The sequence below is a fragment of the Eucyclogobius newberryi genome, unplaced genomic scaffold (assembly GCF_026437365.1).
Source record: "Eucyclogobius newberryi isolate DKJ021-1_F unplaced genomic scaffold, fEucNew1.0.hap1 SCAF_20, whole genome shotgun sequence".
Taxonomy (NCBI): Eukaryota; Metazoa; Chordata; class Actinopteri; order Gobiiformes; family Gobiidae; genus Eucyclogobius; species Eucyclogobius newberryi.
This window is the reverse complement of record NW_027315835.1, coordinates 16047577-16063085: the sequence shown is the minus strand read 5'-3', so window position 1 is coordinate 16063085 and position 15509 is coordinate 16047577. Positions and strand designations below refer to the sequence as shown.

Here is a 15509-nt window from a genome sequence, read left to right as displayed (position 1 = left end):
TGTTGTTGTTTTTTATAAATTCTTGTTCAAATGGGTATCTTATTCATTTTTTGACAGCCTTATTAGATTGATTGTCCAGATGTTTTTGCTTATTATGTATTTGCTTATTGTAGTCAAGAAAAAATAGTTTGCCCCCTGAAAAAGAGTAGGAAGGAGAGAGGACCTTGCGCAGATCAATAGCAGCCGAGCCATGAGTTATGTAAAGGTTTGTCCAATAGAAGATGGAGTTTCTGAAAAAGGGGGAGCTGCGAGGGTTCTCCAACTGCTAAAATTACGCAACAAGCGCACGCTCTTTATAAAAGCCAGGCTGACTCGAATCCAGGTCTGATCCCTGAGAGCGGCCCACATCTGCTTGGTCTCCAGGTAGGATTTGCATTTTTACTTTCACTAACTGTAGAGCTAAATAATTACAGTGGCTGGAATTGGTAATAAACATGGGAATATATATATTAAAAGTGATTTTAAATTTTGAGAATGTGAAATATGACACAGGAAAAAGTCGACAATTTGTTTGTTTGCAACGGGCACGTGTTGTTCTTCCACACAAAATGGTTTCATCATAAGGCATCTACTTTTCTATTGGATTCAGGTCAAGTGATTGTTTGGCCTATACTAGCAAGTTTTGAAAATGTCTTCACTGTGTGTTTGTGAACAGCCCCAGAGTTCAATTTTGCTCTCATTTGACCAGAATATAGTCCTGCAGTATTCAGTGTACAATATGCAGCGTTCAGCAAACTTACAACAAACTTCAGCAGTGTGTGGAGAGTGTGGACAAAGGCCATGGGAGTTAAGAGCATTTCTCAAAGTTTTCTCTGAACCAGTTGGAGCTGCTATGGTTCTGAAGCTCTCCACAACATATTCTTCTCTCTTGAACCACTCTGATGTTTAATTTATCTGTTTAGTTAGATATTTAGCAGAGAGAACTTAATCATGACTGTTTAGAAATCCTTCTGTGACCAATACAGATACTTCACTTGGTGTCTTGGCTCTTTATGCCTTTACTCATGTGTTCAATATTTAGATTTATTCTCATTTTGACCGCTTTATATGTAGACCAAATGAAATAATGTTTAATTGTGTGTATGTATTGTGCAGAATGTTGCGGTACGTGGTTGCCCTCTGCCTCTTGGCGGTGTCCTGGGCACAGGATTGCCAGGTGGCTAACATCCAGGTCGTGGAGAACTTTGACAGAACCAGGGTAAGGCATGACTCCGATGACATCATTCTGTGCGCTTATTGGCTTAGGGTTAGTTTATTTTGTGTGTTAGTTCAACTTAAAAAGCATCTTTTCTCTTGCACTAGTACACGGGCACATGGTACGCTGTCGGTAAGAAGGACCCTGAAGGACTGTTCTTACTGGACAACATCGTGGCCAACATGGTGATCGATGAGAATGGCCAAATGACTGCCACAGCCGAAGGCAGAGTCATCATTCTTAAGTGAGTACCTCTGCCGTTATTTGTCTGTATCAAAAGGGAATGTGGAATTTACCACTTCAAATCCTTTTAAACTTTAATTCTTACTGACCCACAGCAACTGGGAGACATGCGCTAGAATGATTGCCACCTTCCACGACACTGACAACCCCTCCAAATTCAAGATGAAGTACTGGGGGGCCGCCGCTAACCTGCAGGAGGGATGTGAGTACCACGCCCGCACAACTGAGCAATCAAAACTAATCATCCGTTCTTTAAGGATACTACGGATTAAGCATTTCGAAACATTGCAGACTCTCTAATAAAGGAATGTTATGATTATACAGCAGCATAACAATGTCGTCAATAGTTAATTTGAATGTATTATATACTACATTATATAAAATCAACATGCTAAAACTTACTACTTCACCACCTACTTGACTACTTCCCCACTTACTTTAAAAATAAGATTTAAAAATGTATAAATGTTTGATTACTTATGTTAATTTAAAAATTTCACATTTCACTATTTCCCATTATTGATCACTTTCTCAAAAGCCTTGTCATTAACATTTTACTTCGTTTGAGAACCCTGACCGCAACGGACGCTAACTGTCTTTATTTCAGATGATGACCACTGGGTGATTGACACAGACTACGAAAACTACGCCGTGCACTACTCCTGCAGGCACATAGACGAGGACGGCACGTGCAAGGACAGTTATTCTTTCATCTTCTCCCGTCACGCCACTGGTCTGAGGCCCGAGGACGTGGCCACAGTCACCCAGAAGAAAGTGGACATCTGCCTGCTGGGAAAGTACAGGCGTGTGCCACATACTGGTGAGTCGCAATGGAGGCGTTTGTTTGGTCAGAGAATGTGCTGATTTCACTCATTCAGATGGGGGCAGGGTGCAGGGGTGCAATGTCCAGTTTATGCAATTTGAAAAATCCATAGGGAAACTTGATTGTTAACATTACACAGAGACTGAATCTATTAGTGACAGAATGTTGAGATCTAATCTGACATTTTGATTTTTTTTTTAAATACTCAAAGAAAGTTTAAATACTGAGCAAAACTAAAAGGAAATTGTTAAAAAAAAAATTAAATCATGAATTGTCTCTACTCTAGACCAGACAAATGCAGTCAGACGTAAAGTATAGTTGTATTTGATAACATCATGAGTACAAAAGGGCTCATTCATTCGAAACTGGGAAATACTACTACTAACTAGTACTTTTTTTTGCACATACAGTGTTAAAAAATGTATAAATTCTCAAAAAATTAAGAGTTGGACATTTCAGCTATCCACCTTTTCTTTTTAGCCATGGCTTTAATACACTTAGAGGCACATATTATACATTGTGAAACCATAGAAACATTTTAATGAATTGAATTAAATCTCTTTTCACAGGTTATTGCGCCACAGCACCATCCAAGTGATCTGGAACTCTCAGGAACTTCATTTTGACTCACCTCGGGGACTTTAAAACACTTCATCACTCTGGAGAAAATAAAGCATTCCTGTCTCATGAACTTGTATTACAGACGATGTAAATAGAAGACTGGACACATTAGTCATGACTTTTTACTCCAATTCTGTTGCTGGCTTTCCCTTCTCCATGTAGAGCGCCTTCTACGGCACAGACAAATCCTAAATATATTGGGTTACGGTTGTCATATGTGGTCTATGGCCCATTTTACAATAAATAGTCCATATTGTGAGTGTTTGCATCTTCTAAACAAGTGCCAGTCATAAAAGTTTGTAATTATACAATACAACCATTAGGTAAAGTCATGTGATTTGGCTTTTCTCATGACATCCACGTGAGATCACTGTGTTAGGAACAGCCTGACAATTTGCTGTGGTAAGCCCAAATTTCATGTGCTATATTTAATTTGTAAATTATATAAAAGTACAGTACTGGAGGAAAATGTTTATTGCACTCTTTGGACATTTCAGGAGATCATAATCAGGTTACAACATAATCTAGTCAATATAATGTAAATTAAACCATAAAAAAAAAACGATTCGGCTAAATAAAATTGACGTAATTTGCCTCCATTTGCCTTGTAGACCGAATACAATAAGATAACTCCTTGGCCTCCTTTCTCCTTCGCGAGGACCTTCACTAATCCTCTCCTTTAAATAGTTTAGTACGAGGAATTAACTCGATGCAATCTCATTCCCGCTTTAGTGGCCGGCCAGCGAGCTTGAAAAGTCAAGGAGGCAACACGTGTGAGGCTTTCCTTCCACACAAACTCAATATAAATACAATGTTACACAAACAATATCCAATTACGTTTGTTCATGATATAGATCGATGATAAGATTGTGTAATGATCCCTTCTTTGAATAAATAATGGTGACTGAGCAGTGATAACACATGGAGTGACTTTTACCTCAAAATAACATCACTTTGATTATATAAAAGTAAACATGACATAATACAAGTAAAGCCCATTGTCCAAAACATGATATTAAAAAAAAAAGTCAAAAATAAACAGCAGTTGACGCCCCACAATAAATACAAAGAATACTTGCAAATATAAAAACAAGTTTAACAAAGAGCTCTAAAAACATATAGAAAGTTAATTGCTTTTCCAATATATCAAACCAAATGAGTACCTTAGATATTACCAATTGTTTCCACATGATTATAAATACATTATGTGTTTGGGTTCAAATAGCTCAGAGAGGAACACCAAACCACAAATTTGGATGTTTTAGTTTGTTTTCATCTCTACCAGTGCTGAAACAGGTCCCGTTTTGCCCTTTCAGGCCATGCAGTAGTCGATGTGTGCCAGCAGCTCGCGGTGGCGGCTGGCGGGGTAAGAGGCGCGGCACTTGGGACACTCCAGAAAGCTCTCGTCCAACAGGCTGATGACTTTAGACGGAGAGGTGGGTCCTACAGGGTCGTCGATGCTGAGGCGCTCGAACTCAAAGTGGTTGTAGGAGGAGGGCTCGGAGAAGCGGGCGTTGCATGGTTTCTGTAACGAGATTGACAAATTAAGTGACAATTTAGGGTTTTTGGAATAAAAAGTCACATTAGTTGTCCCTATTTAGTCAGAGGAACCACCCAGTCCCCCATGCACTCGTTCGCACAGTAACAGTGGCTGAAAGCAGGTCTAAATTACTATGACATTAGAACATTTAAACATTCTACTAAGCTGTCTTTTTTCCCCCTTCATCCAAGTTCTTTTGAGCTCTGTAAACCTGCATATGAAACAGACGCAATAAACCACAAACAGACAAAATTAACAATAAAACACAATTATTCAGCAATTCAGAATTTGTGTTACTACTTACTAATGACTAAGAATAGTATTTCTTTGTGTTCAATGTATTTCTCGTTTGCATCAAAACTGTTTGTCCAAGTCAGAAAATGAATTAAACATATCCCCAATAAAGATAATGTTGTAGATGTACTTTTAGTTTTAACAGAAAATGTTCCTAGTCTCACTGAAAGGTACCAAAAGAAAGTCCCCAAAGTGTGGTCCCAGTGCCTCCTAGTCAGTGTGAACGTGCTTCAATTGGGAACTGGTATATTTTTTTTTAAAAAGTGGGAAAACACATAATGTAATCACTAAAATGTGATTAACTACAAAAAAAAGAACCAGATGGTAAACCTTTGGGCCTAAAATGCATCGTTATGAGGCAGCATCGTCAATTTCCTCTCAAGCCCACCTTTTTACATTGTACTGTTTAATAATTCTATAGTAATGTTAAAGTTAATTTTGTGTTCATGCTTTGTAAAAGTACCTAGACCGTTACTTATTTATTGAATGTATATCATCTAAAAAGCAGAGGTAAATATGATTAGATTCTACACATTTAATAATTAGCTTGTATTAAATATTTAGATTTTTCTGATGTTTTTGGAGGTGTTAAACCCTTTTAGAATTGTGAACCCATCACATTCTGTGGTGCAATTTACAGCAATATATTTTAACCAAGTGAAAATGAATGAATCTAAATAACAGCCAAACAGTGAGATTATCACTACATCCCTGTTATAAGGCCGACGTTATTACTCCAGGGAAATACAGCAGTTAGACATAAGCTAATGAGTGCTGTTGACAGATTAAATGCAAAACGTAGATTAACCTCATCACGCACTCGTTTAGTGGGTGGGAAAAGACGGCAAGTTAAAGAAGATGCTTCAAATCTTCTGGGTACTGGGTAAAGATGAAGACAGACTTGTGTGTAGTATAATAACCTACAGCGGACTCCAGTTTTGCAATCTGGTCACGAGCCTTTCGCAGCTCCTTCAGCACCTTGCTTAACTGCTGCTGCATGCTCTGCCGATCAATCTTATCGTTCTCGAACTCTTTGGCAGACAGTTGGATCTTAACGAGAGAGAAAATGTAAACAGGTTAAGCCTAAATGCCACAGAAGCGATGCGCGCCCGGGAAGACGTTCTAATTACCTGTTGTTCGAAAGCAGCCGTTCTCATTTGCTCCTCTTTTTGGCTTATTATAGATTTCTGCAACATATTCACCTGAAGAACTCAAAAAATGGATAGAATGTTAGGCATTTTGTTACTGGATGTATACCGGTATATGAAACACAAAAATAAGGACCCACATAGCAGGTTTAACAGTTATCTATTGTCCAGATGTATGATAGTTTTTGATGATCAAATTTGTGGTACATTGTGATATATGTGGTATATTAAAGTATAGTATATACATATTTTGTTATTAATATCAGTTGGAGGGTTTATATAATCTAATCTGAAATGTAGAACTTTGAAATTATGACGTTTTTAATTTTTTTTTAAATAAGACTAATTCAAGACTACCATTCCCATCTACCTGATATTTCATATAATCAAATATTCATAGGATTGTTTATTCGTGTGCCAAGAATGAAGAGTGTGACCCTATTTCTTTCTGAGATAATTTGAGTGAAAGATGCTACGAGAGGCTAGTACTTAATTACTTAATTACTAATTAGGCCATACTTTCATACATTTCCAAACTTCAAAAAACGATTACTCACTAACTGCAAAGTGCTCGCCTGTGGACTATTTTACGTGATAAAAACCATAATAAAAAGTATTTGGAAGTCAATTTCTAGGCCCTTTCTGAGAGCGCGCCTATGGCCTAATAGCTACATTTATCGAAAAATGTCTGCGTTGAAAATAATAGAACATAAAAAATAAAATAAATAACGCCATGGATTGACAAAGCATCAATTTGTTTTAAGAAAATGTGGAAACCTTTGCCGATTACCACGTTCATTCATAAGCAAGATGGGTAAAGTGTCTTGCCCGAGGACACAGTGACTGCAAACCAATCGATGTTGGTCTTTCACCTGCAGGAGAAGCTCGGCCGATCTCTTCCTTTCCTCCTCGAGTCTCATGTCCGTCGTCTCCAGCTCGAGCCTCATTCGGTCCGTCAACTCAGAAGAGACCTTTCTTTCCTCAGTCGCTGTATACCTAGCCGCAAAAAAAACAAAAACGTACAAACAAATGAAGACAAAATTGCGATTGGAAATGAATTGCATGCAAGACTTGGAAGATGCCGAGGACTTGGCACCTGTTCCTGAGCCTCTCCCCCTTCAGCTCATCTCTGGCCTCCCCCAGCTCTTTGCTCCTGACGTCGTACTTCCGATGCAGCGATGACATTTCGGTGCATTTGATCTCGTAGCTGCTCTGCAAAGCTGCCATTTGGCTTTGGAGCCGGGAAACCTGCAGCTTCAGGGACTCGACTTCGGCCTGGGCCTTTGAATTCTGAACAGCACAGCAACGCAAAACTAATATTAATATTCTCCCTGGCATCATACAGACACTTAAAACATTATGAATATTGTTATGTTTCTGAGATAAAGGCCTACTTTATCTGATGGTCAGGTATAACATAACTACCAAGCACAGTTGAAGGGAAAAATACACTTTTGTAAAATCTTAAATGAAGGATAAACGAATGAGTAATAACATTTAAAAAGTAAAACTGCAACGCTTGAGAGGCGTTTCCATTGTAAAGTGGTAAGCATCTAGTATCTATCAAAAGTAGCCCAAGATAAACATACGAGGAGGAAATAACAAGTATGTTAAACAAATGCATGTACAGGCAAACATTAACCTGTAGCAGAAAAATAGGCCCATCATCTTAAACTCAATGGTTCAGAGTAGAAAAAGCTTCAGTTGTAGTCATCTGGACTCAGTTTGAAAAATAGACGTTTCGACTCTCATCCAAGAGTCATTGTCAATAAAAGAATTTAGGTCGAGAACTCCGATATTAATACTGTTCTGTGGTAAGACCCGCCCATTGGGAGGAGCCTTCCTGAAGTAGAAAGAGTTGTTTGTTTCAACAGAAACTCCCCCCTTCTATCTACCGAGCTAGCCTATTCAGAATCTTAATGGGCTATTAGAAACCTCTTTGTCTTTGTGAGACCCTGGCTCAACCACCCTGAGTACCTGATTAGCATCTGAATGTCCTCTACCTTTCCAGGGGTTCAGTAACCCATTATAAATAACAGGAAGATTAAACCTTAGCCCTCCATTTCTGTTTAAAGAAGGTCTTTCTTTTTTAACAAAAATAGCTTCCTTGACTCCTCTTTCAAACCATCTTTTCTCCCTGCTTAAAACCTTCACCTCACCGTCTTCAAACGAGTGATTAGAGGCTTCAAGTTGGAGATGCACGGCGCTCTGAGGTCCTGAACTTGTATTTCTTCTGTGCTGATAAAGCCTCTTGTGTAGAGGCTGTTTCCTCTCACCTATGTAACGTTCTTTACAGCTTTCTTCACTGCATTGGATCGAATAAACTACATTGCTCTGTTTTTGAGTCAGAATTTCATAGATTTTTTTTGGGTAATTGATTGATTAGAGCGATACATGTAATAACTTTTTTTAATCTTTGCATTATGAAATGCAGATGCACACCTGAGAAAAGGCTTCTTAAAGTAACAGACAAATGTGATTTACCTGTTCTCTCTGAAGCTGCAGGTCAAGTTGACTTCTGGAGAACTCATTGTTCTTTGTCTCTAAATCTCTCTGCGCCGTAACCAACATTTGCTCTAAGTGCGTCTTCTGATCATCCTTTGCTTGACCAGCTATCCGAAAAGGAATTAAAAAAGTCAGCTTTTACAAATCTCCCCACATGTATTGCATTTTGTAGTTTGACCAATATGTAATAAATTATACATGAAAACGTTCAAAACACGATTTGGGTTTTCCCCTCGTAGCAGACATTCCATGAACAATTTTCCACTTGTTTAAAAGCTGAACATTCTCCATAAAGTTTGTGCCCCGGGGGAAAGTTTGCTACAGTTATAAATAACTCAGACTCTTTACATGTATTTCGCAACTCGCAAACTTGTGACTTCATATTAAATAGTTGAATGGAGCAGAGAGATGCCTGTGGATGGAGACGGTCAGAACAGCATGTTAGCTTCACAGTTGTGTAAATAATGAACCATCTCACCCTCTGAGGCCGGTTCTGGCTTTGCTTGTTGCGGTTTGACCTGCGCCAGCTGCTGCTCCAGCTCTCGAGTGTGGGCCAGCACTGACTGCACATAGGCCTCTCTCTGCTGATCGTACACCAACCACTGCTGGTTCTTCTCCAGGGCCTGTCCCAAAAATAAGCATTCATAAGAGTTCTATGCGAGTGAGACGTAATGTCGACAATATAACAGTCAAAGGGGCACAGATGTGCTTGAATGTCAAAACTCACATCTCTCAGTTGATCCTGTACCAATGCCACTTCTGTAGGTGGAGCTTGTTTTCCATTCTGCAATAAAAAGGCCAAACAAATCAAAATTATAATGTATTATACACTGGTTTCAAATTATGAAAAATGTCAAAATGGCTGTCTAACATGGAAAGGTAAAAAGTGACTCATCCTGGTGACTAAAAGCATTATAATCATATAATCAACATGAAACTCAATGTGATTAAAAATAATAAACTCTAGTTAAATCATTTCAATGACAGATGGCTGGCTGCCTTGGCAATTTTTTCACCTGGTGGTTTGATCAAGGATGATTGAATATTTTATTCCCCTTCCAATTTCTAGATACATATTTTTTAATAATGAAGGACACATATTATGCAAAATTACTTTGTGTTTTTAACCATTATAACATTGTTCCCTCATCAAAAACATACCTGGTCTTACATTTAGCTTCCTTCATGTAATGAAGATGAATTCTGTTTAGAGTCTTCTCCCTCTGAGCGTCAAAAACGCACCATTAGATATCCCCCCTATGTCTGAGTCCATCTGTGACATGCCTCTGAGATCTTCTGCGCACTTTTTAAGTCCATAAATCATCGCCAGACTCATTCTGAGTATTTATACCATCAAATCACGATCATTACAACTGCATGGCTACATTACCATGTCCAAGGCAAGCTAGCATGTTTCTCTTATGTAATTTCCTCTGTAACCAGTAGATGGAGCCCAAAGGTCAATTCTTAGTGTGGAAAAAGTCAGCCATAGTGATATGAAGGCCAAAGTAAAAGGTATGCAAGAGCCTAATTAAAAGGCCAATAAGAATTCAAATAATGCATCATATTTGTCCTTTAAGTTCCATGAATATAAAAATTGCAATAGAAAATAAAATGTATTTAAAAAGAGAAAAACAAATCTGTAACATATCCTTTCTTTCCCCTTGACCTTATCCTTTTCCTCGACATCAGCTCTGTAACCTGCTCATAATTCTATCTGTGACCCTGTGGTCAAGACGTCTAAGCCTTTTACTGCAGCATTAAAGCTATAAGCCTCAAAATGATAATCTCTGAGCTAAGATAAGCAACACTAAAACAGACAAACATCATGGGCTTGGCAACTTTTCCAGATGGTTTTAAACGTATGAAGACATAAGCTGTGAAAGTATGATATTTAAACTCCAAAGACTAGTTGACTAGGTCAGGCTAGTTGGATTATTTCTAGTAATGCGAGGTCACTGACACCGCAGTGTGGCTGGAGAGGTGAGCATGGACATACATGATTAAGGCCCCTTGGAGTTTAAGTCTGAAGCATGCTGTGCAACTCAAGTGCAAGAATAATCATCGAATAGTGAATAGAACATGCAATTTGAGTAGTAGTCACCATGAGCAAATCTCAAAAACAGCAATTAACAGAGAATACCTAATTGCCTGGACACCGTGTCTCCATGATCTCTATTGTATAAAGCCTCTTCAGCATTTTTGAGGAGTTCTACAAACATTCATTAGATTGTATGTCAGTTTTGTTCCATGTAACTGCTGCTGAATGAGTTTAAAATGTAATGTGAACTGAATTTAGATGCAAGTTTTTATTATATTAAATTATAGATGGTATTATTACAGGTATAGATTTATAATGTATAATTATTAAATTGCAGGGTGCATTAATAAATATAATAGTGTATGATGAAGTCAAGACTACAGCACACAGGTGAGTGACACACAGAGGTCAGTGAGGTGTAAACAAACTGTCTCTTTGCAGAAACAGAGTACACACTAGGCCACAGAACACTATCATTATTACAAATAAGCTGCACAAGGGAGATGATTAGACGACCAAATGAGGGGACATGCACACAGTGCCATCTAGTGCTCTATAGATGAACTGCAGCTGGAAACAAAGGTTGCCTCAGAAGGACAGGAAAAACATGTTCAAGACAAAACAAACTACAAGGTCAGATCTATGACATTATGTAATTGTGATAATTGCTGCATTCATCTCTTTAAGTATGTAATGTATTAAGTTAAATCTTTATGATGTCACAACGATTTAAGATTTACATCTTATATAAAATATGAACCTGTATGACAGAATCATATTATATATTGAAACAACTATACCGCATTTCACTAATATTCTACTTTTGTAATTCATCTGTACATGAATACAATCTGCACATGTCAGTATGACACATCTGTTGGTAATTCAGTGGTTTGCCTCATGAATTAACAATGTTGTGGCACCATATCGACAGACACTGTCTTGTGTAATAATGTCTTCAGAAACTGTGCTGTGGACAGGTCTGAAAGTTTGCCAACTTACTGCCAGCTGTGTTTCCAGCAACTGGCATCGCGCGGATTCAGAGGCCAGCTTGTTTTTGAGGTTCTCGGTCTCCTGTGACACGCTCTGGAACAAGGCATCTCGCTGCTCTGCCTCCCGCCTCCTCTGCTCCAGTTGGACCTGCATTGAAGCCACCACCTAAAACAACCAAAATATAAAAGTCAACTGCTGGAAAGGCTGCACATTCTGCAGTGAATTTTGGGTTCATTAAAATGAGTCTCCTCCCTCCTCCTCTCCTGCAATTATGGCTGCTTCATGCACAGATTAAAATAGCAGGAAGTCTGCTGACATTACCCACCCAGAAGCTCTTGTTATGCACTTCTGTTGACAACTAATGAGGAAGAGGCAAGTGTGATTATACATCACATCTTGTACTCTGTTTACCAGCATGCCATTCCCATGTTACTCCAACAATTCAAGCTAAATACAAAGAACATTTATGAAACAATAGGAAAGATTTTCATAAGCAAGCTACAAAACAAAAATCAGTTTAAGATTCTGATCATCAAATGAAAGGCATTTACACACAGTACGTGCCCAAAAGAATAATAGGTACGTTTCATTTTATGTATTTTTCTTATTTGGATAGTTTCTACAATACTTGGAAATACTAAACAAATGCCTGAAATACTTCACTCATATATAATTTAATATATACAAAACTTTGACTAAACTATTTTTTTTTTTAATATATTTGAACCAATTAAATAAAGGTTTAACAATAACATGTAAGTGAACTGTGTCGGGCCACATTTATGGTTAAACTTCTTTTTAGCTGAGCTGCTGTCAAAGCAGGATAGAAGTCATTTCCCACCCACTGTTACTGTGGCAGCTCGGTGAAAAGCCAGCATGATGTGTTTCTTCTTTGACAGTTGTCTGCTGTCTTCTATTCCATACATGCAGCATGGCGTCAATACCACAGCAAAGAGACACGGTTTCGGAATGGAAAAGTAGACATACAGCTTAAACATTTCCAACTGTCACCAAATTCTTTATATTTGTTTGATTTATAATGGTTACAAAAGCCTACAGCATGAACCTATCCCACCAACCCTATTGCATTTTTTATTATGGATGCATTTCTCTTGTCACTAGTGTGCGCATGGTATACAGTGTTGTACCTCTCCTCCTCGAGCTGTCAGTTGCTGTCTCAAAGTTTCAAGTTCTTGCTCTTTGACCAACAACTGCTGGTTATTTCTCTCCCGTAGTGTCTCCAGAGAAAGGATCCTCTAAGGTCACAAAGACAAAATAAAAAAGTCAAACCTTGCATTCAAACAGGAGACAGGATAAGGCGGCGTTTCCTGTACCTCCAGCAACTTGCTTTTATCTGACTCTGGTGGTCGGAGGAGGCGTTTAGCGAGTTCATCAATCTTTCTTTTAAGGTGAGCGTTTTCCTTTCTCACGCGATCCAACTCTGCCTCAGCTTTGGAGGACGAACTGCTGGATTTGAAGCCCAACTTGGACACAAGGGTCTCTTTGGCCCCTTTAGACGTCATGGCTCTTTTTGAGTCAGTGGCAGCCTAGAAAAAGCCCAGTGTTACAAAAATGACAGCTTTATTTGCACACATTCAGGTTCTAATATGCTTTTAATGCGTAAACAAAATTGTATTAGATTGTGGTCAAAGTTAAACAACACAGCACTACAGTAGGTGGAGGTAAATGCACCTTTTGGCTGCCAATCACCATTAAAAGTAACACAACAACAACAACGCTATATATATAATTAATTCTCAATGGGAAGGCCCGAGAATACAACAACAGATTAAATCAACACAACTTTGAAACCTGATCTTGTTTTAATTTTCAATTAACTGTTATCTGCTAGAAAGAATACTAATTTTAGCTAGCACTTGAGATTGCTCTTTGTTTACTTATGTTTTCATATTGATCCTGACAAAACGCACTCATTTACGCTAGACAGGGAAAAGTATGTAATCATTAATGGCAAAATATTGTTATAAAATGCAATACTTACAGAGAAAACGGGGAGTAGATAGACGGAGAGATGAAATACATCCAGTTGATGACAGCAAGACGGTTTCTTTCTGACGCTTTCGTTTCCTGAAGTTTGAATTGCAGCGCGCTGACGTCACATCCACAAGGGTGCGTCTGTTTTGAAGACTCGGGCGCGTGAGTCGGACGGGGCTAGATAAATACAGCCGTTTCTGTTTCATAAAATCTCTTTCTACAATTATCAGTCTTATAACTTCACAATTTGGGATGTATTCCGTTTGAATCTTGTGGCAGATATACATATATATTGCATGGCACGTTTAGATAAATTTTCACCGGGATCTCTCTTTTGGAGATATGAAACCAACACTTGAGACCAGGCGAACAGGTTATTCCAGTCAAGTGTTTTGTGTAAATTGTAAATCAGTTCCTGAGGTTTCCTGCTAAATTGACTTAAATGATCATAGACAGCACGTTTATTGCAATGCAGACTTAAAATGAAAGCTCCAGCTGTGTTAAATGCACCCATCTGAATGACTTGCTCTATAGACCGGTCTGTGGCCTATTAGATCCATGGTGGTGGTTATCCGCCTTAAATTGGTTTCTGCAGTCCGCTGTGAAAAAAGTTATTGGCAATGTAAATTGTTGAGCAATCTGATTTTTATTTGATAGTGGCCTACATTTCATACTCTCAGTGTGTGCAGCATGTTGGCTATTGCTGAGTTTGTATTAAGAACAAATCTTAATATTGAATTTAAATTCCTTCCAGTGCGTTCTCAGGATGTGCTCGCTTGTTCGATTTTAACATTTAGGCCTTATAGTCTAACATTAAGTGGCACACAGGTGATGTCATTCAGATGAACAAGACATTTATTAAATGCAAAAAGCCTCTGCTTTGGATCAATACAACTACAAGGCGACTGACTTCGTTTCCCTTGTTTATTTTGTAGCACAGTGTGAACTAATTATCCTGAACCTGAGGAGTAAACATGGATCTACACATACAGGCTGTGAATAATGAGTGTATAAGTGAACTGAACTGCAGAGGAGGTGAGTATAAGGCTTTATTTATAAGATTTTATTTTGCATAATGTGTGTTTTGATGACGAACCTTATGGGCGTAATCAGGCCATTACTATTTGAACCTTTGGTAACATTCAGTTGCTGTAAGCACCAGTTGCCGCACTATAGGACTTTAGGACATCAACACCATCACAGAGTGCATCACGGACTACATCAACTTCTGTTTTGAAAACATTGTTCCCTCCCGGACGGTGCGGTGTTTTCCAAACAACAAGCCATGGATTAACCGTGAACAGAAGGCTCTGCTGAAGGAGAAGAAGAGAGCCTTCAGGTCAGGGAACAAGGAGGAGCTGAGGACTGTGCAGAAGGAGCTGAGGAGGAAGATCAGGCAGGCTGAGGCCGGCTACAAGAGGAGGATGGAGGAGCAGCTGCAGCAAAAGAACATTCAGGGAGTGTGGAGGAGCCTGAAAACCATCTCGGGCTTCAAAATCCCCCCTGCCCAGACAGAGGGGGATCTACAGTGGGTGAATGATTTAAATGCTCACTTCTTGAGGTTTGATCGGTCACCCGCCCCTCCCCCTGCACAGCTGCATGCTCCCTCTTCCACAGCTGGACAATGCCCTGCATCTGTTCCTCTTCGCTTATCTGCCCCGGACCATCAGCTCCCCACTTCGCCTGGACTCACCCATCCCCCCAGCACACGGTCCCCCTGCCAACCACTGACTGTCACAGCAGCACAGGTGAGGAGTGAGCTGAAGAGGATTAAAGTGAGGAAGGCAGCAGGACCTGATGGCATCAGCCCCAGGCTCCTTAAGTCCTGCGCAGATGAACTGTGTGGAGTTATGGAGCATGTCTTCAACATGAGCCTGAAGCTGAGGGTGGTACCACAGGTCTGGAAGACCTCCTGTCTGGTACCTGTGCCTAAGACACCGCGCCCCAAAGACCTCAACAGCTTCAGGCCAGTGGCTCTCACGTCCCACCTGATGAAGACACTGGAGCGGCTGGTCCTGGACCACCTCCGCTCCACCGTGAGCTCAGCCATGGACCCGCTGCAGTTTGCATACCGGCCTGGCATCGGAGTGGAGGACGCTGTCATCTCCCTG

General features: G+C 39.5%; 2 protein-coding genes across 2 annotated transcripts; one reads left to right on the top strand and one right to left on the bottom strand.

Annotated features, from left to right (window-relative positions):
• The first annotated feature begins 207 nt into the window (after positions 1 to 207).
• On the top strand, positions 208 to 3147 carry rbp4 (retinol binding protein 4, plasma). Its single transcript, XM_072455886.1, has 6 exons — positions 208 to 363; positions 1096 to 1198; positions 1303 to 1439; positions 1534 to 1640; positions 2046 to 2258; positions 2831 to 3147. Exons 2-6 carry the CDS (start codon positions 1097 to 1099, stop codon positions 2857 to 2859), a joined length of 588 nt encoding a protein of 195 aa, XP_072311987.1. The 5' UTR covers positions 208 to 363; position 1096; the 3' UTR covers positions 2860 to 3147.
• A 191-nt stretch (positions 3148 to 3338) lies between these two features.
• On the bottom strand, positions 3339 to 13460 carry cep55l (centrosomal protein 55 like). Its single transcript, XM_072455885.1, has 12 exons — positions 13406 to 13460; positions 12738 to 12950; positions 12552 to 12659; positions 11413 to 11568; positions 9097 to 9153; positions 8848 to 8992; positions 8349 to 8476; positions 6961 to 7154; positions 6737 to 6860; positions 5847 to 5918; positions 5641 to 5766; positions 3339 to 4407 (listed from the first exon to the last, which is right to left on the bottom strand). The coding sequence occupies exons 2-12, from the start codon at positions 12924 to 12926 to the stop codon at positions 4195 to 4197; spliced, it is 1512 nt and encodes a 503-aa protein (XP_072311986.1). The 5' UTR covers positions 12927 to 12950; positions 13406 to 13460; the 3' UTR covers positions 3339 to 4194.
• Positions 13461 to 15509: the final 2049 nt, after the last annotated feature.

Excerpts from the sequence above, each read along its gene's own strand:
- rbp4 (XM_072455886.1), top strand. The coding sequence starts at position 1,097 with ATGTTGCGGTACGTGGTTGCCCTCTGCCTCTTGGCGGTGTCCTGGGCA. Across the intron at positions 1,199-1,302 it reads AGAACTTTGACAGAACCAGG|TACACGGGCACATGGTACGC; the intron begins GTAAGGCATGAC and ends CTCTTGCACTAG. Across the intron at positions 1,641-2,045 it reads CGCTAACCTGCAGGAGGGAT|ATGATGACCACTGGGTGATT; the intron begins GTGAGTACCACG and ends TCTTTATTTCAG.
- cep55l (XM_072455885.1), bottom strand. The coding sequence starts at position 12,926 with ATGACGTCTAAAGGGGCCAAAGAGACCCTTGTGTCCAAGTTGGGCTTC. Across the intron at positions 12,660-12,737 it reads ATAAAAGCAAGTTGCTGGAG|AGGATCCTTTCTCTGGAGAC; the intron begins GTACAGGAAACG and ends TTGTGACCTTAG. Across the intron at positions 4,408-5,640 it reads TTGCAAAACTGGAGTCCGCT|AAACCATGCAACGCCCGCTT; the intron begins GTAGGTTATTAT and ends ATCTCGTTACAG.